Source organism: Montipora capricornis, chromosome 13, assembly GCF_036669925.1.
Source record: "Montipora capricornis isolate CH-2021 chromosome 13, ASM3666992v2, whole genome shotgun sequence".
Classification (NCBI taxonomy): Eukaryota; Metazoa; Cnidaria; class Anthozoa; order Scleractinia; family Acroporidae; genus Montipora; species Montipora capricornis.
In genome coordinates this window covers 6,076,049-6,099,175 of record NC_090895.1, presented here as the reverse complement: position 1 = coordinate 6,099,175, position 23,127 = coordinate 6,076,049, and the positions used below count along the sequence as shown (strand labels likewise).

Genomic DNA, 23,127 nt, shown 5'->3' with positions numbered 1-23,127 from the left:
CAACGACGGTGAAGTCAGAGATAACAAGTACCTACGGTAGTTTTTATGCGCCCGCGAGACTGTGCGACCCCAAAAAACCCCTGTTTTCATGAAATTGCTTGCCTAGGTCGATGTTATTCTGTGGCAACTACGTTTCTACCACAAGAGCCTCACGGTAGTGGGGTCGCGTAGCAGAAATGCTACGTTGCGGTGATAAACCTTGAATTGTTCAGGCAGTTGCCTTTAGGAAACTTCAGCGAGATCATTTTATTTTGTTTACCTTCAAGTGCTTTAGATCTCCATCCATGCGTTTTCAAGCCTCAGAAAACGTTTATCAGTCAAAAAGACCACAGAAGCATCAAAACAACGTAAAACATACACAGGGTAAACAACTTTTATTGGAATTAGTTATCCTCTTCCTTCATGAAGATGCGATGCTACAAACGTGATCTATTATAATAGCACATCCAGTTTGTATTATAAAATCGCCTTAACGTGATCTCTCACAGAAAAATGTATTCATCTAAGCTGGAAATATAATTAATAATTCTTTAGGTGACAATCACTCAAGTCTATTCAAGTCGATTTTCGATCCCAGCAAGTCCTGATACCGTTCAAATGTTAACCTCATACGTATTCTGTATATCGAAATTTGACCATTATTGTCTGCTTGTGTGAGAGGACAATCGAGCAAGTTTATCAAGCATTCAGTTCACAAGGAAGATACATAATTCGTGGGAGATGTCAATCAATGAATCGATCGATCAGTCAATGATCAATCAATCAATCAATCAATCACAATCAATCAATCAATCAATCAATAATCAATCAATCAATCAATCAATCAATCAAAGAACTTGTCACAACTAGTACGTAATCTAAGAACCGAGACACTAAAACCAACCAGAATTGGCATTATTCGTAAAAAATGGACAATAACATGTTTCGATCGATCATCGATCATCTTCAGTCGCAAGTGTTCGTTACAGTGCGAATTTGAATTTTACAATGACTGCAAAATTCTCGCGCGCTCATTGGCTAATTTTTATTGTCAATAAGCGGACAGACACTGGCAGACACATCAATTTATAATTTATGCAATAATGACACGGTACCGATTGTGAAAGTAGTCTGCCAATACGCGGACAGACACATAATTTTATAATTTATGCAATAATGACGCGATATCGATCGTCAAAGTAGCCTGCGGATCCACGAGGCGATAGCTGAGTGGATCCACAGCTACTTTGACAATGTTATGACGAAATTCATGATCAATACCAGGACAGACGCATGAAAAACTGACATCAATTTGTTAAATGGAACTAGAAAGATAGAGTTAGCTCCGCATGCTTTAGCTCCCTATTTAATTTAGACTGGGATTCACCCAGCGGATATGAGCAGCCTCTTTGAGAAACAACTGGAAACCATTAGGTGCCGTACCTGAAATTGAGAAGCAGCTCTCAGAACAGAGTCCTCGACCTTCTTCAGAGTGTTGCAAATATTGGAAAATGTGAGAAGTACTGTCCCTTCTCAGGTGCTCACGAATGCGCGTCGAAATGTGTCGGAATGTTTTCCCGATGAAACAGGCATTACATCCTGCACAAGTGAATTTATACACTTCACACTGAACATGTTGCGGAACTTAAAATGAAGAAAAAGCGAGCTTAATGTCTAAATCGACGCCAAAACGCTTAACTAGTTTACGTAATCTTCTCTGAGCTTCTGTAAAAAAGGAACCTACGTAAGGTAACTTAAAATACTTTATGGAAACAGAGGATTGAACTTGGTCGCCATTAGTTGGGGACGTCTGGGCTCTAGTAATATACTGATTAAGTACCTGGAAAAAGGTTTTCACAGAAAGGTTTTTTTTCCAGACCAGTTGGCATTATATACAAATGTACTATTGTAGACTAAATAAAGAGCATGAACCTATGACTGTGTTTATCACTTTAAATTGAATGGTCTTCGTAGTTTTCTCAAATTCCTATTTTTTTTCTCTGTGAAGGTTTGCTTAATCGACCAACAAAGTGAGTAGAAAGTAAGATTGAAAATAGTTTGCCCACAAGTCCCTTTATTCTGGCAGTCACGAAATTCGTTTTAAGCTAATCGACTGCAAGATCAGTTATATTAGCATACAATCTTGTGTCGTACTGACTGAGGTTCACATACGTCTGCAAAAGAAAAAAAAAGAGTGTTTTAAGCTCTTACTTGAGTATTTAAGCCAACAACTTTACGCAAAGATTCAAATCATTTCAAACACTCAAGCTAAGAGGGCCAACAACGAGGGAATATGGTAATTCTTGATAATTCACAACTGGCTGTGGAAATGGTAAGAATAAAGCAGGAACATAGGTGCGAATGATTTTCTCTTTGGCAGAGAAAAACTAGGTTTTTCGGCTCACTTATTTATAAGCAAGTGTGCGTGCAGACAAGTACTTCAGCGGGAAACAGCTCGATAAATACCCAGAATCCTCCCTTGATTTCTTTACCTTGTGATTCCTCTCCATATCCTTCATTGTTTTCCTCAGCTTTTCAAATGTAGGTCGATCACTTGGGTCTTTTTCCCAACACTTCATCGTGATTTCATACCTAAGTTCAAAGATTCTCATTTCAGTATTAGTAGGGAATTTACTGAAAAGCGATTAAATTAATACTCATTACCACAATGAGAAAAAGAAGTCAAAAAAAGTCATTTACAGTTTGTTATCCACATGTCTTGGCTTAGGCATTCTGTATCCTTTCTGAATTTTATCCGGAATAAGTCTAGCGTTTATGTCTGGGTATGGAGATCCACCTATGGGTATAACGTTGCAGTTTCAAATACACTTGAAACCATAATGGAATTTTCATGGATAGCAACATTTCTTTAAAATCTGTAGCTAGTTATGCAGATATTTTCAAGGCATCTTTTTGTCATGTCAGTCCTCAGAAGTAACACTTACCTACTGTTAAGATTTCGTAGAGAAGAACGCCATAACTCCACCTTCAAAAAAGAGCAAAAGCAAATGAACATGTATCGGAAAACAACATCAACAACATAAATACTTTTGTCCTTTGGCCATTTCAATTTTAACAGGAAAAGAAAACAAACAGCGCTTACAAACATTTTCATTTTATACTTGACGTTTCGTATGTTGCAACATACATCATCAGAAGTGAAAGTTAAAACTGTTACACAAAATTTTAAAAATCTAGAGCGAGGCACTGGTGGCTAGTTAAAAAGTGTGATAACAAAATCGTAACTTCCGGTAGTTGATACTTCGGGAAGAAATTAATAAAGAAAAAGCTTCTCACTACCAATGTTTTCATTATAAGAGAGGGTTTTAAGTCACTGATTAATAGCGTTTCTTTAACAACGCTATTAATCAGTGACTTAAAACCCTCTCTTGATGAAATAGCGTTTCTTTAAATTAAAGAAACGCTATTAATCAGTGACTTAAAACCCTCTCTTAATGAAAACATTGGTAGTGAGAAGCTTTTTCTTTATTAATTTCTTCCGGAAGTATCAACTACCGGAAGTTACGATTTTGTTATCACACTTTTTAACTAGTCACCAGTGCCTCGCTCTAGATTTTTAAAATTTTGTGTAACAGTTTTAACATCAGCAAGCTTAAACAAGAATCACCTGAAGTAAAGAGCTCAAATTCTTGGAGATAGCTACTTGGGTCGGCTGCAATACGGAATCGGAATTGGCATTAATCAGTCCCAAAAGGGAAAGTTTGACTGTGTGTTAAGGTAATTCCCTTGAAATTGTTCTACTATCAAACTTTTTTGGAAACTTGGCATAATTAACATTCATGATATGAACATTAAAAAAATGCAATAAAAAAATGGGGTCACCGTACTTGTTTACGTGTCAGCAAGCTCTTAAAATGGGGTATTTTTACTGTTTTCGCGTTAAAAATTCGAATCACCTTCATACAGAATTAAGTCTTGGTTACTTCAAGGAAACAAAATTTTATTTTGAAAATAAAGCTTCTTTTATTTACATAAGCAGTATGCTTCATTTACGCCGACTTTGATTCCGTGGTTGTGGGAATAGTGCACTTTTTGGGACAGTTCCGTGGTTAGCTTGAAGTCCTCGCCTTGGGTAAAATACACCCAGTACGGAACTGTTTTCCAAAAAAAATTCATATTCTACTATCAAACTTTTTTCTTCTTCAAATACGTTCTTTATTAGACTGTTCTTAGCAAATACCTGAAAAAAAAAATCGGGGGTCACCGTGCTCGTTTGAGAGAAAAGGAGCATTTATTTCGTTATCGGGTTTAGTTTGAGCGAAATCTCTTACGTTTTGTATGCGCATGTGCTCATGTGCGCGCGCTAATGACGCGAAAATCGTGCGCAGTAGGGATGCGCAATGCAATACTAAGGAATTACCTTAAACAAGCATACTTACACGTCACTTTGTGTCGTGTATACTCCGTAAAACAAGGCCTCATATGCAGTCCACTTAACAGGCAACCGTCCCTATGAAGTCAAAACCATCTTTAAAGAACTAATAATAATAAACTTTATTCAAAAACAATGGCAATAGAATTACTGTGTTTTTACAAATGTAGTATATAGTATATGTATATATATAATAATAATAATAAAGTGCATATATAATGTAATAATAAGATCTAAAAGTTACTATAGTCTTAGTGCTCTTGGGACAAATGATTGCTGGTGTCTCACTGTACGTGATAAGGGCACTTGATTACATTTTTTGTGTCTGAGATTATAGCTATGATCAGATTGTTGAAATAAGTGTTTAAAAGTATCGCTCCTCGTCATCCGTTCCAGCTCGTTTTTGGTAAGGTTGCTTCTTCTACTTGCTAGTGTTTCGAGGGCATCTTTTGGAAGGCCGAGGATCTTTAAACAACGGTCCTGTACTCTTTGAAGCTCCAGGGAAAGATAGTCAGGAATACCTCCCCAAATAGGGCACGCATACTCAAGCAAAGGTCTGATTTTTGTTGTGTAGGTCGCGAGGCCAACTTCATCAGGAAGATGAGCTTTCTTGCATGCCCTAATATGATAGATACGTTTGTTAGCTTTCTTGAGTACACTTGAGATGTGTGAGTTCCATTTGAGGTTGTCCTGGATTACAACACCTAGCAGTTTGAATTCTGTTTCTCTGTCAATCACCATATCGTTAATGCATAAGTGAGGAGGGTTATCACTGAACTTTAGAGAATGTCATCATACAACAAGAAAAATATCTGGCAGCCTCTTAAGGCCTTTTAATACCTAGCAGCCTTTTAAGCCTTTTAAGTCCTTTTCAAAATAGCAAAGATGGCACAAACCAATTATGGTCGGTCATAGTACAAATTAACTTCGCGAACTAAAATACTGTTGTAACTTTACCCGACTTGTTTTGGTATAAATATCATCCTGTTCCACATTCCTCGCCATCCCAAAATCTGTCACCTTACATCTCTCTCCTTCACCAACGAGAACATTTCTCGCTGCCAAGTCCCGATGGATTATCTATCGGAGGAATTGTGTAAGGACGTGCATTACAAAGAGGAGTATCTTAATCGACAAACATAACTCCACCAACAGTAAAGGACAAAGTACAATCAATGGGTCCATGACTGAATAAGCTCGATCATATTTATCTACAACTTAGTGGATCAGACTGTAAGATTTGCAATATTCCGGCAATCTATGCCATTTTAATATCGCATTTCGTGGTGTATATCTTCAAATTTGTCAACTACAATGAGCATCAAGGAAAGAGGTCCAATAAAACAGAACAGTATGAAAATTAAAACCCATCCCGTCTTAGCAAATGACAAATGACAGAGCGAGTTTTCAACTCGGGACATCCGCATACGATATTAAGTATCCAAACCATTGGACCACAAAACCTCCTTACAATAATTGAGAAAACTTTCTCTTTCAGGACAAACCTTTTTCGAAGTCAAATAGCACATCCCATCAGCAACCTGCCAAGCGAATTTCATCAACTGTTCCGCTGTCAGATTGGTCTCCGGTTTTTCATCCGGGTTCTTATAGTAAGTGTCGTTCAGTCCTCGGCTCTTTCTCAGGTATCCCAAGAGGTCCCCACAGGGAACATATTCAATCAAGACCATTATTGGATCTGTAGAAAACAAGTTCCCTAGAACTAAGCGTGTTTTTACCTAATCCAGAGGTCTTCTCTTAAAATGATACCCAATACAATTTAGTGCCATTTTTTATACTTAACAGAACTTGAACTGGTCTTTGTCGCTAAGAATCAATGTATTCACCTACTTAAATATTGCTGGTTCGCGTTGTGATACACTTGGAAAGTTCGAAACGTTCTCAAGACATCCGAATTCACGTTTCTATCCCTTTGATGCTTCTCTTAAGCTTTCCCTCCTTTATCCTGACATTTTCCATCCATATTTGTCCCTCGGATCAACACCAGAGAAAGGTGACCAATTTGCTAAATACGTAAAAGCACATAACAGATCAGTTTTACCACTTCCGGTGACACATCCGATCAGCTTGATTACATGAGGATGGGGTTTCAATTTTTTCATCAGCTCTAATTCTGACAACAAATCCTTTCTATCTGATGGAGGAGCATTAGCTAGAAGAAAAGGAATAGAAACCGCCAGTGGATATGCAGTTGACTCGGGATGATCACAAGAATTATCGGTATAAGAGAAAAAAAAAAAGACTTGTGGTTTTGAGGTTTGTTCAACGAAGCCACTAAAATAACTATCTAAGAACAGGGAAAATGAGGTTTGTGTAGATGGACTAATGCACGACTCTTGTTATTGAAGCAAGTTTAATTTAAAACAGAAAGACGGCAAGGCCATTGGGAGAAAAACATATACAGAAAAACCCGCGTATATAAGAACCTAGATTTTTCAAACTTAGCCCAAATAGGTTCTTATAGAAGTGAATTGGTATTTAGTGCGATTTTAAGCTACTTAGGTTCTTAAATGGGTTCTTTATTTGATAGGGGCACTAGCGATCAGCACAGATAACTACTACAGGGCATATGTCATATGAAATATATTCCTGTATTAAATAATTATATAGAATACAGTTCAGACTAGCGGTTCCATATTGGAAGTGAAGTGCTACCTAGAGAAAGATGGTAAGCGTGAGACATGAAGATATCACATGGTATTGGAGATGGTTGGAAAGATATAGAAAATTAATGTCGTAGAATTTAAGCAAGTTTGAAGTGGAATTCTTTTGTATTTTTTATTTGAGCGTTGGTTTTTATCTTGACGCAAGCGTTTTTGAAACTTCGAAGTTTGCCCTTATTTTTGAAGGTATTAGTTTCTAACAGACGCAAACACACAAGAGTAATATTAACTTTAGCGATTTATTTTTACTGTTGTATTTGATTTTTTTTACTCATTGTAGATTTCTACTACTTGCAATAAATTCTGATGAAAGAATTGTCAACAATATTTATTCTTCTGATAAACTGCTATAAAAACCTTCGCTAACCTGATGAATACTTCCCGAAATGCTTAAATTTACACCTGCCATGACAAGCTACTGAGTAACTTACACTTTCGAGTAAGAATCTTTCCTTCGAACGCTTCCCTTTGCGTAAATGATTTCGAAGATATAATACTCCCTTCGAACGCTTCCTTTCCCATCAACAAACAATAGATTATGAGCAATCGCAGATTCAAGTCTAAAACATAAATTCACCAATCGCAGACTTTCTACTCATTGGGACCTGGGAACTGCTAACAAACAGATAACCTAAAGTCGAGATATCAGGGCAGAAATAGGAGGCTGCCCTGTGCAGGCAGCAATAACCATGCAGTAAATTTATATTCCCAAAGTACTAGCATGCATGTCTTTCATGTTGCATTTTCTATTAAATGCTGTGTTGCATTTCATATGTGCCTTCAGTTTTGTAAAATAAGAACCTATTAACAATTTTAGGCTAAATAGATTCTTATAAAAAGGGGGCTTTAACATGAAAATTTTAGACTAACAGGTTTTTAAATTTTAGATTCTTATACGCGGGTTTTTACTCTATGATTTATTCATAGTATTCATACACATTACCCTCAAAGCAAGCAATTCATTGTTTCCATTCCGGGGTTTAAAAAACGAGTATGAACAAATCACTGAGCTCTCGACTGAGCTACGTCGCAACCAACCTTTCAGCATTTTTATCGCTACCGTTGTTTCCTCCTGATTGGCTTGTAAGTTTTTTACTCTTCCCTGGGCAACCTGAGAAAAGGCTCCTTTACCAATCATTTTGATAACGTGAACGTCTTCGCGACTGACTTCCCAGCTTCGCCCTGACGGATGAAGTGGCATGTAGTATCCCCCTCCTGCAACTGAAGTTGCGTAGGTCACTGCCTCGTTCGTGTTTGAATCGCTGCGAAGTTCTATGTTGTCTTTCACTTCCACAGATACTGGATTCTGGTCATGATTAAGCAATGAAAATGACAAAAAATGACGAACCAGTAATTGTCAGATCTGTTGCAATGTTAAGGGTTTCCGTTTCCTATAACGTCCATCCCTATCCCCATGTTTTGCTTTGTACATTACACGACTAACAGAAGAGAATTGTGAAGAATTTACGAGCCAGGAGGATCGTCGGAACATTGTTGACAGTGCACGTGGTAGTGTCGAGGTGAACCCCTTCATAAAAAGCTTATTCGTACTGTGTTCACTCAGTTTAAGGGCGATATTTCGCAAAAAATACACTACGACAGGCTGGATATACAAAGCCAAGAGGCTGACTGCAGTCGAAGGCAACCCGAAGGTTCCTTTTTCTTAGCTTCTACAGTAACTCACGGCATCTACCGTGACTCACTGCAGGGGTGGGAGCCACTCCTAGCCCGTTGCATGCACAACTTGTCCCTAGTAATACTGGTACTCATTTTACCCACCACGAATGGATGGAAAGCTGAGTGAACTTTGGAACGCACGAGTTGGGATTCGAACCCGGAGCGCTGGAATTCAGTCCGCAAGCGATACCCACTACGCTACGCACGCTCCTACATTCAATCATTTAATCATTTTTTAAGACAGAATTCACCTTCCCGGCAAACATAGCCTTTTAACACGGCTTTATTTTCAACTTACCAAAGTTATAAGATCCCCACATCTTGGACAAGGACGACGGCGCATTTTCCAGATCCCCACGGATAGAACAATAATGATGATGACCAGAAAAATGACGAATGAGTTGTAAACAGAATGCAATATAGTACAAGAACCTGACACGAGGGAAACACGAAAACACTTGTTATTCAGTTTAAGGGAGAAAACCTTTTTTTAAACGATTTATTGTATTATTCCGTTATGTAAGTGAAAGCTTGTTCACCTTTCTGACCTTTCTGACCTTCAGGAGGCTTTTGACTGGCTAAGAAAAAGAAAGAAAAAACTTGATTGCAGTTACTTCGCCACGGAGTAATTTCAATTGATTCAGTGGGGTTAGCTGATATACATCGTTTGACACCACTTACCTAAGATCGCTGTCACATCTTTCGTGACGAAAACTTTTGAAATGTCAACATATCAGGCGTTCTTTATCTCCATTGTCGTCTTTAAGTTCTACATGTATATTTGTTTTTAATGCAGTTACAACTATTAAAGCGAAGACCTACATTAACAGTTACACGTACCTCCGTCATCAGGCAATTTAATTGTCTTGATGTTCTCTTTAATGACAGAGCTTTCGCCATATTTGTTAGTTGCGGTAACCACAATTTCGTACGTCTTTACTTTCTCCAATTGGACAACGAATACACGGTTCGATATGTCTTTTATTTCCGCAACTTTTGTCCACTTCTGATCATTTACATTTCTTTTGTAGATGGTGTATTGAGTTATGGCTGCTCCATTTTCTTCGGGTTTATTCCATGTAAAGGTTATTTTTTGATCTGCTATATCAGCCTTGACAATAACTATTGGTTCTGGAATATCTGTCGATTGAAGTATACAAAGGGAAAGTAACCAAAGCGAGAAACAACTGACATAAGCAAAAGCATCACCACCCAACCCTATATATACTGGGCCTATCACCAAATTTCTGTACCGGTGTGATTTTCGAGCGATGAAGCTCTCCAAACCTTGAAAAGACATTTTGGCTAGACCGCTACATTAGACCCACAGTCCAGAAATTAAACCCCTTTGAGGAGCGAGACAGCGATATCCTGTTCTTGTACTCACTGTGAAGCCCTGTAATGTCAATAAAGACATAATTTAAGACGCAAAAGAATGCCATTACATTCATAATTATTCTTAGATGACTTTCTCAGGCATTTATATGTTTCACACTACCGTCATCGCGCCTGTGAAAGAGCCAGGCAAAGTATTGGTAACTCAAAACGTGCAGACCTTGTTGATAATGTAAGATAACAAAACTTGAACATGGCTATACGTAATGGCAACACAAATACGGCGTTGTTTCACCAACATCCCCGCAAAACCTCAATCTATCCTTGTAGAAAAGGAAAGGAAAGAAGCATTATTTGAGTGTCTAATCGTTTAAGCGCTGGAGCACTAATTGGGGACACTGTAAACTGAAATTAACAATTAACGCAAATAAAGCAAAATGTTGGTTTTTGAGGAGAGGGGAAACTGGAGTACCGGGAGAAAACCGCTTTGATATGATCAGAGTAGGGAACCATCAAACTCAATTCGTACCCTTTCCATGCTCTTTTATACCATGTCATCCTCATTTACAATTCGTTGGTACTCTATGTGCTGTGTGTGGGAGGCGCGGTGGCCTCACGGTTAGTGCGCTCGACTCCGGATTGAGTGGTCCGGGTTCGGGTCCGGCCGGGGACATTGTGTTGTGTTCTTGGGCAAGACACTTTACTCTCACGGTGCCTCTCTCCACCCAGGTGTATTAATGGGAACCGGCGAATGGACTGGCATCCCATCCAGGGGGGATTAGAAATACTCCTAGTCGCTTCATGCTACACAAACCGGAGATAAGCGCTGGCCTGATGGGCCTTGTAGATTCGTAAGCAGACTTTACCTATGTACTGTGTAATGGGTGCTTTGCTGTTTTGCAGTTCACTCTAAAATACTTGTTAGTACAATTTGGCGTTCCATACTTAAATGAGGTATTATGATTTAAACGGATTCACAGTTTGACGCACGAAATACATTAAAAATCACTTCTCAACGGAGGCTCCTTATTTTCCGTGAAAAGCAGTGTAAATTTTGGAAATACTCCCTTATTCACAGAAGCACAAATTTTCAGTTCTTGAGAGCATTTTCGTTTAACAAGGATACCATTTTTTGACTCCATAAACAGTGCAAAAGGACTTTGCAATATACAAGCATATAACCACTTTGTAAAACGTGAGCCCAGTTCGTAACAAGACAAAATATATATTCGTATTCCTGAAACTTTCACCTCTCATCTCTATAAAAATTAAAAATTGAATTGTGTCCGGGATTTTCCGAGGTTAAAATATTTTTTAAACCGACGTTTCGACCAGTTTTACTGGTCTTCTCCAAATTGTTTAAAAAAACGTTATCAATATGGCGGATCTGTAAAAGATTCCTTGTGCCTGCCAGAATACTGTGTATGTAGGAAAAACATGGCGCCTTTTCCAAACATGGAAGAAGGAACACATGGACAAATTCAGACTAACAAATGAAGATCTTCATACAGGAAACACTCTATCGGCCAAAAAACGGATGGGCAAAGAAGACGAAGGCCAAACTGGTGTTGACTGGGGAAACGCAGAGATCGTAGTAAGAGAGAGAGGGTTGAAGCAAAGAAAAGTTCTCGAAGTAATTGAGTCACTACGACAGAAAGATCACGGAATGAGAGTCCTTAACAATTTTGACCACGTTGAAACATGGAAACCAATGCTAACGTTCTTCTTTGATCGTGAAAAAGACTGTAGTAGACAGTGAATAACCGTAAGAGTAAAAGTACTTGACAGGTCTCCGACTGCATTTCCCGCGCATTTTGATATCATTTACACGTCGTGTAATGATCACAATACGTCATGTGCAGTGACCAAGCTGAACGACCAAAAACGATCCGCCATATTGATAACATTTTTTAAAACAACCTGAAAAAGACCAGTAAAACTGGTCGAAACGCGTTTTTAAAGGCCCACCTTCAGCCGACAGGCATTGCGTGCCGCGAAGCTGAGATTTATTCAATAGCCCTTTTCACGGTTAGCATTACAAGGTAATCTAACGTGGATGCGAGGCAATTTCGGGTTAAAACTACAAAATAGCCCGAAATTGCCTCACATACATGCTTTATTATATTGTAATGCAAATGAGAAAAACTAACCGTGAAAAGGGCTACTAGATCGCTACGATAAGCAATGCGAATTTCCCTTACAAAAACAAACGGTCACAAAGCCAGTCGGTTGAAGGTGGACCTTAAAAGGATATTTTAACCTTGCAAAATTCCCGCAAACAATTCAAATTTTATTTTTTACAAAATATATAGAGTGATTTTTATCTACCTCCTAACACAACAAGTTTTCTGATATTCTTTCCTTCTGGCAAACTCTCTCCATACTTGTTTGTGGCAGTCACTGCAAAGTCATACACCTTGTTCTTCTCCAATTCCACAACGACTTGACGCCTTGAAAGGTCCTTGATTACTCTTATTTTTTTCCACTTTCCTACTGTCTTATCGCTATTTACAATACGTTGGTAGACTGTGAACTGTGTGATGGGTGCTCCATTGTTTTCCGGCTCGTTCCACTTTACTGTCAGACTAACGTTCCTTGTTTCAGAAGGCAAACCTATAATTTCCACGGTGGCTGGGGCACCTTAAACATGATGGAAAATTTTAAAAAAATTCACACTCAAGCTTAATGACAAATAAAATTCATTTGAAGAGTTACAATTTTAAGGTTGACGTTATCCCTCGAAAACAACGCCTAAGACAGAATGCCGCTTATTATTTTAAGAGATCCTTCTTTGCATCAATCATTTTCGCAGTGCAAGTATTATTACCATCAGAGTTCACCGCCGTAAATCTAGGAGTGGGAAATTCACTTTGCGTAAATAACGTGGTGCTCTACTAAAGGGCCATTTAATATGTTTTATCATTTGCCCAACATTTCTTCGACAAAACTTGAACAGATGCTGCAAAACATTTGGAGTGACAAATAAACTTGGGAAGAGTGCATTCAAACGATCCGAATAGCGTTGTATGAGTCTAATAAAGCAACAAATGATCATGATCTAGAGGAAACAGTTGTGTACCCAGATGGCAATTGGAAAAGCTATTGTGAAACGCAGAATTCAAGCGGTCTTAAGTATGTTTAACATTTTCAAAAATAACAAACAATTGAACTCTGTGAACATGATTCAACTCAGTGTGAAGCAAGGCCTCCACTCTCTTATGGTTTGAGCGACGTAAATGACCTGTTTAAAGTGGACCTTAGAATGTACCTTCGTACTTAGTCGTCACTTTCTTTTCATTTGCAGCTCCTTGAAACGCCTTATTCGTGGCTGAGACCCTCAGGGTATAGGTTGTGCTTTTGTTGAGACTGTCAACAAAGTATTCCCTTACGGCAGCACTTGTGGTCTCTTTCAGAATGACATTGTCACCATGTAGTATGACCAAATTGTACCCTGTAATAGGACTTCCCCCATCATCAACTGGTGTAGTCCATTTTATGATCAATGAAGACGCACGGATGTCATTGTCATTTGCTGTGAGGTTTGGAGACCCTGGTGGCTCTTTGAAAAAAGATAAAATAAACAATATCACTGTATAAAATACAGGGTGCAGTCAAAAACGGCTTAGTTAAGGGACAGGACTGCTTTGTGGAAATTTTGAACAGTTCTCGCCTTACTGTCTGTGCCATATTGCATTCAATTAGAAGTCACAGCTACTCCAGTGCAGAATAGGTCAGCCACTGCAACATATTTCTTCTGCCCTCTAAATAAGCGATCCCGAAGACTTCAAGACTTTTCAGAAGGGAGGGAAAGCCTATAAGCAAACTCCAGGGTTCTGAAATCTGCGCTCCCTATTTTATGGCGGGCTAATGGCTAGGGTACAAAAATGGGCATATATTTAGTTTTTCTTTAATTTAGCAATGAGAAAGCTGTTGTTTGAACGAAAATCCTAATAATTCATTTTCTACGGGCAAATAAATTACCTTAAGCCCACAACACATTTAAGAGCCCAGAAAAGCCTCACGATGCAGTTGGTTAACAACACAACACTAATAAACTTGAACCCTTCCTAAAACAATGCTTTTTCTCTGGTTCAGTAGCATTACATATTAAACCGAGCAAAACAAATAATGGAAAATTTTATGTACAAAACTCTATGTACATATTTTTATAATTGCTTACTTATTTGGTTCAATCTCACCCAGCGTGTAGCAGCAGCACCAACTACGTTGCTGGCTTCACAAGTATAATTTCCAAAATCTTGATAATGGATCATCTTTGCATCCACTGTGTTCTCTGTGGATGTTACTTTTCTTAGTTTAGTTCCGTCTGGTTTCGTCCAAGTGATTGATGGGGTAGGAGAACCATCTGCCACACATTTTAGTTGGACTCTTTGTCCAATCCAGGACTGTTTTGTTAAGGGAGTCATTGAGGTTATGCTTGGTTTATCTGTCAAAATAATTATTGAAGAAACAATGCAAATGGCAGAAATGATTGCGTAGCAAATAGAAAATTACAAAAACGAGATACAACAGGTAAGAGGTACACTCAATCACGCAAAGATTTGGACACCATAAGGCACCCAATATCTTAAAGTATTAACGGTGAAAGGTCTATCCCACGGATATTACAATGCTTTATAAACCAAACGCCACCGTCAGATTCAAACCACACTAAGGCAAATTTAAATATGCGTGTGATGATCCGTTTATATCGTTCTTAGATATAATTGAAAGTACAATAATTATATCATTAAAATACCTGGCAAAATGTGTTGGTTACCATACAAACTGGTAGGAACGGTTAACGCTGTCATGTGCACGAGTTGTCAGTATTAAGATAAGAAATAAAAAAAAAAAGAAATAGCAAATAATGATAATATCTGAGGCCTACTGGAGATTATTGATAAATAAATTCAATAAGGTGTCTGATGGCCAAATATATATTGCATTAGTAACAATGCAATGCCACTTTACCCTCACATACTTGTAAATAATTATATTTTTCGCCCCTTTTTTTCAGGATTTGTATTTGTTCATCAAAAGGACAAGAGGCAGTGTGTATGGATTTACCCTGTGGTGTTGCTGTTTTGCATGTACACTGCAATTTTGAGATCTAGAAGAGGGTTTTGTCGGCTATCTACAATATCCTTGTACGACGTGTTGGGACACTTACACCTTTCTACCATCGAAAAGAGAAAAGCACAGAACACCCTCTCTTTTTACTTGCCATGTTCTCTTACCCTACTCTCCCTGAAAATGCTAGGTTTTTGGGTTACCACAGATTGCCCATGAAGTCAACATTAGGGGACTGGGGAGTTGTTTAGGAGCTCAATCTTTTACTACGTCAGCCTAAATAACCGAGAAACAAACAGCATAAAGACAAGACGTCCAAATGTTGACATGAAAAATTGTAGGTAATACAACAGCTTTTAGTTTTACGTTTCACGATGTACCTTATTATCAAAGTTATATTATTTGATAAATTTGTGTAAGGTAGATATATTTTAATTGAGCACTCACAATGAACAGTTATGAAGACATCTTTGGAAACTGGGTTTCCAATGCCATTATTGGCAGTGCATCTGTAGCCGCCTTCATCCTGCCTTCTGATGTTAGTAAGGGGCATAGAGACAACTCTGTTATCCCATAGTCTTGTCCAGGTGGTGTTGGGAGATGGGTTACCACTGGTTGTGCAGTTAAGTGTTAAGCCATTTGCCTCATTCACTGTTTGATTAGCAGAGATGCCAACGATGTTTGGTGGACCTTAAAAATCAAGATATGGCAAACTTTCGTTTATCATTAATCACATCATAGTTGAGTGTTCTGATACAATTAAAATTCGGCAAGGGTGCAAAACGTGCAAATGAAGCAAGGGCCACAATTTTTTTTTTCTTCGGCAGGTGATAGACATTTTCCCCAGTGTTGTTGAAGGATGAAATCTTCCCAGAATCTCTATCGTGGTTAACGATTCCTTTTTAGCTCTGTTAAACACAGTAGCTGTGGCTCCATGCATGCCTTCTGTTCCAGCTTTTAGTTTTCTGGCTCGTTGCTGGTTTTCGTGTAAATGCCTCAACAGCATTGGAAATAAGTATGGTTAGTTGTTTCTATGTAAAACTGTGCGCATCAAATTTCCTTGCTTTTACCTCTTGTTTTAAGTAGTCAATATTTGGCAGTTGTTGTTTTATTAGAAGTTTTGGTACGTAGAGTCTACTCAATGATACGGAGGAAGGGGGGGGGGGGGGGGGGGGGGGGGGGGAGGGATTCTGTGCACTGTCTTCAACCTTCTTCAACATGTATAGACCGGAGCTACATGACATCTGAAATGATACACATACACGGCAAACCAAGGAATTATTATCTCTCCTATAAATGATCAGTTTGTGGAACTGAAAATCTTTTCCACCAAGAAAAAATCTAGAAAATCAGTCGAACAGTTAATTCAATGCTGCCTCCGGATGCACAGCTGACGACACCTTGCCTGGAAATGTTAAAAAATCAAAATTTGCTGAGGAACAAAGTACATCTTAGTAGGTGAAGCGTTGAACATATTAAGTGACCCACAAAGAGTGCACACACCTACCGGTGAATTACACCATCAAATGCACAGAAAATTGTGAACTCTAAAATTAATTGTATTGTACTCAAATATTTGAGCAATAGCAAAGCGCAAAATGTGCCAAGATTTTAAGATTTTTAATAAATTGTAACATGAAAGGCAAAATTAAGGACACGATTTCTGAACATTTTGGAGGTGGGCTTAAAAGTGTTCACCAGCCTCCAGCTTAATGAAAAAAACAATGTTTAAGAAAATGCAATGTCATTTCTATAAGAAAAGTTATTATTTTGTTTGCCAAGGGAAGATCAAATCCTCCTGTTACTCTAACATTTTGTGGTGACTTTTTTGGCAAGTTTACACATGGTGCATAACCTGAATCAATTGATAGAGTTTGCAATTTGGCGAGCTTCACAAACGTATGTGAATAAAATTTACTAAACTGATTTTGGTTTCATTGGTGAAGAGAATTCTTTGAATTAAACGCACATGGTAGAACTGTATGTTTTCCTTGTGATTACTGTTACCACCTTAACTGTCTGACTCCTGACATTTGCTTTGCTGGGCAAGCTCCGCTTACACTAACTTGCAAATTTTGAACGTTCTTTCCCCTCAAGAAAATTTTGCCATCAATGTCATAAACAAGTAAGCATAATTTATGAGCCCGCACGCATTTAAGGAATAACTTACTTGTATGTTGGAATAGACGTTTTGTGGCTAAAGTTAGGTATTCAAACCATTAGCAACCTTATGGATGATAATGGCTAATTTATATCCTTCAATGCATTTTAAGCAAAATGTGGTTTAAGTCATGACAGATAAAATTCTAAGAATTATAGAGAGTTTACCGACCTAATACTAAGAATTTTGTTTCAAAAGTAGAAAAGGCAGCTCTCGTAGGAGTCAAGGAACACAGGTGGAACTTCAACTGCATTCACTGCTGAAAACCAGAGAAACTTTAAACAAGTTCTCAACGGCTTTTTGTCAACAAACCATTCACGTACACCAAAAAATAGGAATGTAACAGCCATTATCATGGATAAAAATAAATCGTCTTGTTACAAAAGGGGGTTGTTGCTCGATCAGATTTAACTGCAGAAAATGCATCGTTTTATTCCATAACACACCTAAATACAAATCAGACTTTCACAGGAACGTGCATATCTAAAACTTTTCCTGTTACGAAATGAAAGGGAAAACATTCAGATCGTCGCCATACATTAGCAAAGATGAAATGTCTATGCCGACCGGTGTCGTTTTTTCAGTGTAGTCATGATCATGTGCTTGATCCTGATTCCTGATTGTGGTTGCGACAGATTGTACCCAATGTGGTGCTTACTGAACATGATCTTGGTTTGGGTTTCCACCCCATTTCCCACATGTTCCTTGGGTTTGGTTTCAGATATACCTTCAATCAGATCTGAGATTGCGAATTCCGTAAGCGGCCTTGAAGCCCTCTTATGGGAATGAGTTTTTGATCTTTCTCTTCTCTCCTCAATGCTGGTCATTTCCAAATTTGGTGAGCCCACTTTTGGCTGGAGGTGACGGGTGCTTACCATTTATCCAAATAATCCGGATGAAATGATCGTTGCATAAAGGTAAGCGATTTTCCGAATTTAATGACCAACCGGATGAGAATGGCGCTTACCATTTACTACACAGCATTCCATCCCGCATATTTTACTCGATCTGGTGAGAAAGGCCCTGGAAACGGAACGATTCTCGCAAATGGTAAGGGCATTTCCCGAATTCCATTCAGAGGAAAAAGAGGACTACCTCTGGAGGTTGTCCACAATTTCCGAAAAGATTTTCCGGAAAATTGCCTTTCCATTTGACCTCAAACCGAAATTTCCGGGGTTTTTTGGGCTAAATGGTAAGCACCCGACATGTAGCCATTCGAATTAGGTCCCATAGTCCTTGCTGAGGGCTGTTTCTGTATAATACAAGGGCTAGATGAAGATCATCAACCGGAGATTTCTTCAATATGTTGTCTGCCACTTTCACAGCAGATGCCACCCTTCAATTGCTTCTACCACAGCATAGAGAGTATTTTACTTGAGCGAAACTGACGGGGTAGCGTTAAAGCAGGACGTGGAGAGACGGGTCATAAAAGGGCAGAACATTTGCTTCGAAAATGAGCTTTTTTGTTGCAATGAATGAATTTTTGTGGTAGTTTGGCCATACAAATGCTCCATCTTGCTTAGCCAGTTCTCTAAGGGATATGGTGAAAGCGAACTCAACTTGTGCATTGATAACGTTTGTTTTGCGTCCATGTACTTTGTGCAGGTATGTGAAGAACTTGTCTCCAGGTTTTGGATAGGTTGCCATCGATATCTTCCTGCTATCTGCTGCAAATGCCTACTCATCTGTTTTTTTTTTTCGAATAGGCTTACCTGCTGTTGCTGTCCAATGATCCGAAAATTGTTGCATGATATCTTGCTAGCAGGGCAGTGGGATTCCATGAAATTTGTCCAAAGAAAAAACAACGTGACAAAACATAGACACCTTCACACATTTTTTGTCTACAGTAGGTTGATTTTGGTTGGTATGCCTAGGTCTCTCGCAATCTTAGACTTAAAGCCCCTGAAAAACTCAAACCCCTGGGTGATTCAAAGACACAAATACCCGAAAAATTCACACCAAAAGTGTCTTGAAAAGTCGGGGCCAAGAAAATACCAACCTAGATTGCAGCAATAAATAAATGCAATGCAAATTACATGCTTTTAAATGAATATTGCTAAGTCTTAAAGTTATTGCGGTGATGAGCTTTAGCATCAGTGAAACGAAAGCTTGAAGGCAATCTAAACCCACGACTTCCGTGTTACTAGAGCAGTACTCTACCAATTGAGGTATCAAGGCAGAAGATTAGAATTACGTTACTCACCCTCGACAACTAACTGCACATGGTCAGATATCGTGATACCAGGCGACATTGGAGACAACGTGCAGACATAAAATCTTGTATCATCCGTTTTAAGCTTATGGAGAGTAAAGATGACCAACCCGTTTGTACGGCTTCCAGTTACTCGTCCCACATATGCTACTGGGGTTGTAAATGACCCTGGCTGCCCAGTCTTCAGTAGTGAAAATAGAATTTGATTGTCATCAAGTAAAAGTGGATCATCTGCTCGTGAGACGCCCCACTTAATCAAACCAACATTCCCGGTGAAACTCCAATTGAACTGCAAAGAAGAGCCAACAGATCCCCTGACTGTCCTCCCTTGATAAGGGGAAATGAAACTTAAACCACCTGTAAAAGAAATAAATACAAATATCTGACTAGGAATACATAAAGTAAACAATGTTTCTACTTTATGAGAGTTCTTATCCTTCACTAATAATAATGATGAAAAGCTTGGTTTTATCAAATGACTTTACAACTGAAGGTGGAATTTCCGCCGTGATTATTGGCGAAGGGCTAACACTCGAAACGTGACCATTCTATCTTTTCACTGTGGTAATTCAACCTTTATCGCCTCGATAAAAAATAAATAAATAAAATTCTTCCAACGATGTAAAGCACCACACTTCCTTTGGAATAAATCCCTTCATTAATAATTCCCACTTTTGTTCAAGACTATGAAAACTGACTTTTTAAAGCATAAATGGTAAGATATTACTAAACCACAAAACAGCGAGACGAAACACCAAAACACCATGTATGACCTAGCATAAATTGAAAACTCACCGACAAAGTTTGGATTTGAGATGAAATATCGTTTTAGGCCTAGTTAGGCCTAAAACAATATTTAATCTCAAAATCCAACCTTTGTCGGTTACTATTCCATGTATGGTGGGGCCATGCTTGGTGTTTCGGTGTTTCGCGGTTTACTAATTTCCGAAATGGTAAAGTAGAACGATAAAATCTGGCTTTTACATTTTTTCAGACGATGTCAATAACTAAAGGTAAGACTAAAGATACATGGGGCGTTTTCCATTTACAAGAAATTCCGGAAAGTCCGGTTGGGATGTAAATGGAACACACGTTTATGGTTCGTTCCACTGGAAAATTTCCGGAATAAACGGAACTTGTGAAAAGGTAGTCCTGTTTTCCCGTTGGAAACTTTCCGATGGAAATGTGTGTTCCATTTACAACTATTGAAAGGTCTTACCACTTCCAGGCTATGAACGGCCACATTTTTAAATTTCGGCGCGTAAAATCGAAAATCATTGGGTGGCGAACGGACCTGAGTTAAATGGAACACGTTTTTCACCCGATGGAAATTTCCGCCGAAATTTCCGGAAATTTTTTGTAAATGGAAAACGCCCATGGAGTATACAAGTTGGCATTAACGGAAGGAATTTAAAGTGTATGTGCAGTTTTTTTTTTATTTGTTTGATTAAATGTACCCATTGTCCTGATAACAACTGCAAAAAAAGGTTTTTCTATTTCGATTTTTCTTCTCCTTGTTTTGGCCTTTAAAAGACGCAGCATTTCATTTCCGGCTGGGTGCAAAACCGCGCGAATACAGAAGGGGTAGTGGAGACGATTGTGACGTTTCGGGAACGTTTGTTTATATCTCTTGGTCATTCCTTTGTGATATTTTCATGTGAAGGCTTCATACGGTCGGTAGATGCATTGTATCCGGCTGCAACAACACCAAAGACGAATAAGATGGTTTTTCTATCCATGAAATACCGTTGTACGGTGATTCCAGGCCAGGGCCTATCGAAAGAAGAGGAAAGTGGATCTCTGTCATAAACTTGACGAGGAAAAATCTGAGTGCCAGTACTGAAAAAAAAAATCATTTGGTGATTTGCTCGGTGCAATTTGCGCCAGACGATTTCGCACGCAAGTTTTCTTTCAAGGATCAAAGTTTACCAAAAAAGTGTTAAAACGTGATGACACCGGAGTTGTTCCAGTTCCGAAATTTCACGGTGCAAGATCACCCAAGAAAGATAAATCTAATGTCTTTGGTACAATGCTTACGTAGGAATTAATGGCAATGTCAACGCCTTTCCTTGTTCTCTGTTTTGAAGAAAGTTATTGATTTTCACGCGAAACGTGACTCAGAGGGATAACCCAGAAAATATGCAAGTATCAAACACGTGTTTAAAGCTGTTTGCGACTTCGGCGCCCGAAAAAGAAAAATCATTTAAAACCTGACACTTCCGGTTCAATTTTCCCCACCCCACCCAGGCAAAGGTCAAATTCCCCAGCGGTTCCTCGGGGGGGAGGGGTGCATTAGAGAAGAGAAAAGCATAAGCATAGTAATAACAGCGCTATCATTTCGTACATAAGGCTGGGCTTAAACCTTTGAATGCTTTGACTCGGTAGCCTGATCACTTTCCGCACCGAGGAGTAGTAAATGACCTAACTACTCTCGGTCTCCACTTTCTCCAACTCACTTGCGCCATATTATCGTGGTCAAAGAAAGCAAGCAAACAACCAGGGATACCAAGGACATCGCTTCTTTCGTGACAAGAGAGGGGAAACCTGTGCGATTGAACTCAATACTTGAAAACATTTCTCCATTTCTTGTCGATCGATTTCCACACAATAATAATAAGCTAACACCTTAAAGGACAGTAACACATCTTCACATCGTAGCTGTAAATGATTCCGCTGGTATTTCTTTACTCTGATTTATGCTATGCACATCAGGCAAACATTTTCTGTGTTCGGTTCTTCTTATCTATGAAATGAATAATTATTGTAATTGTCGAAATTGTCATTCACCGACAACAGTCGTGCCTCTCATGATCATCAGTATGGTCTTGAAGAGATTACCTATAACAATCAAATTATTTCAATGTCTTATGGTTTTGATACTTATAAATGGTCGTGGACCATCCATATGTTTTTCATTTATCTCTTAAAATTAATGAACCGAAAGTCAGACGTACGCTAAAGCTATTTTGTACCTTTATTACACTTTTTGATAACGCCCATTGATTCTGAATATATTTTAGTCTCCTGAAGAGCTTAAATTTCACAAAAATCAAATAAACTTCATAAGCTTCAGAATTTTAGAGCCAGGGCATATCATAGGCGTTAAAGAGTTAGGTTGCTTGAACGTTCATGGCTTAATGACGAAAGGTTTTCGATTTATGATCTTACCTGACCCTTGAACGACAAAAAGGAGCACAAAGAAAACACAATGTGCAGTCATCCTTCTTGAAAACCACTCTTCTAACGTTAAAATGAGGCAGACCATCGAGATTTCGTTGTGGTCGTTCCAAATTAACATTCAAAGGTTCCCGAAGCTCTAAAAAGCTAGAAGTCTGACCCTTTTAACATACGCGTCTTGACGTCACGCAATTGAAAAATGACTCGTATGCGACAACATCAATGTCTATTTGCTAATTAGAGTTCGCAATTTTTCGTCTTTTTGACTTTCCGTACCTGTATATTTTTCCCGGGATATTTTTCAGGTCCGTCTGGGAAATATACTCGAACTTGTTTTGATAGCCTTTAATGTTCAACCTGAAAAATGTGTTGGCATACGTCTGCATGAGCTGAATCCAAAACCTTTCGTAATTTGACACACAAAAGGTCAATGAATTTT

The 23,127-nt window shown here is 38.6% G+C and overlaps 1 protein-coding gene across 5 annotated transcripts; it reads right to left on the bottom strand.

Moving 5' to 3' along the window:
- Positions 1-359: 359 nt before the first annotated feature.
- Positions 360-23,127, bottom strand: LOC138029727 (tyrosine-protein kinase receptor Tie-1-like). 5 transcript variants are annotated; one of them, XM_068877487.1, is made up of 19 exons: positions 22,680-23,127; positions 22,299-22,349; positions 19,503-19,868; positions 15,586-15,828; positions 14,246-14,512; positions 13,334-13,624; positions 12,394-12,705; positions 9,571-9,870; positions 9,270-9,308; positions 9,029-9,162; positions 8,092-8,359; positions 6,432-6,542; positions 5,878-6,068; positions 5,330-5,452; positions 4,380-4,450; positions 2,925-2,965; positions 2,680-2,776; positions 2,472-2,571; positions 360-2,153 (listed from the first exon to the last, which is right to left on the bottom strand). In XM_068877487.1, the coding sequence occupies exons 1-19, from the start codon at positions 22,807-22,809 to the stop codon at positions 2,085-2,087; spliced, it is 3,204 nt and encodes a 1,067-aa protein (XP_068733588.1). In that variant the 5' UTR covers positions 22,810-23,127; the 3' UTR covers positions 360-2,084. The 5 variants fall into 5 exon arrangements, with proteins under 5 accessions (XP_068733588.1, XP_068733587.1, XP_068733590.1 ...); XM_068877486.1 differs by lacking the exon at positions 22,299-22,349 and adding an exon at positions 20,969-21,284; XM_068877489.1 differs by lacking the exon at positions 22,299-22,349 and adding an exon at positions 20,969-21,284 and having other exon boundaries at positions 9,279-9,308.

Bases quoted from the DNA above. Each gene is read 5' to 3' on its own strand.
- LOC138029727 (XM_068877487.1), bottom strand. From the start codon at position 22,809: ATGTTAATTTGGAACGACCACAACGAAATCTCGATGGTCTGCCTCATT. The intron at 9,163-9,269 runs GTGAACAAGCTT...CCCTCGTGTCAG, and splicing joins AGGTCAGAAAGGTCAGAAAG to GTTCTTGTACTATATTGCAT. The intron at 5,453-5,877 runs GTTTGTCCTGAA...TTCCTCCGATAG, and splicing joins GCTATTTGACTTCGAAAAAG to ATAATCCATCGGGACTTGGC.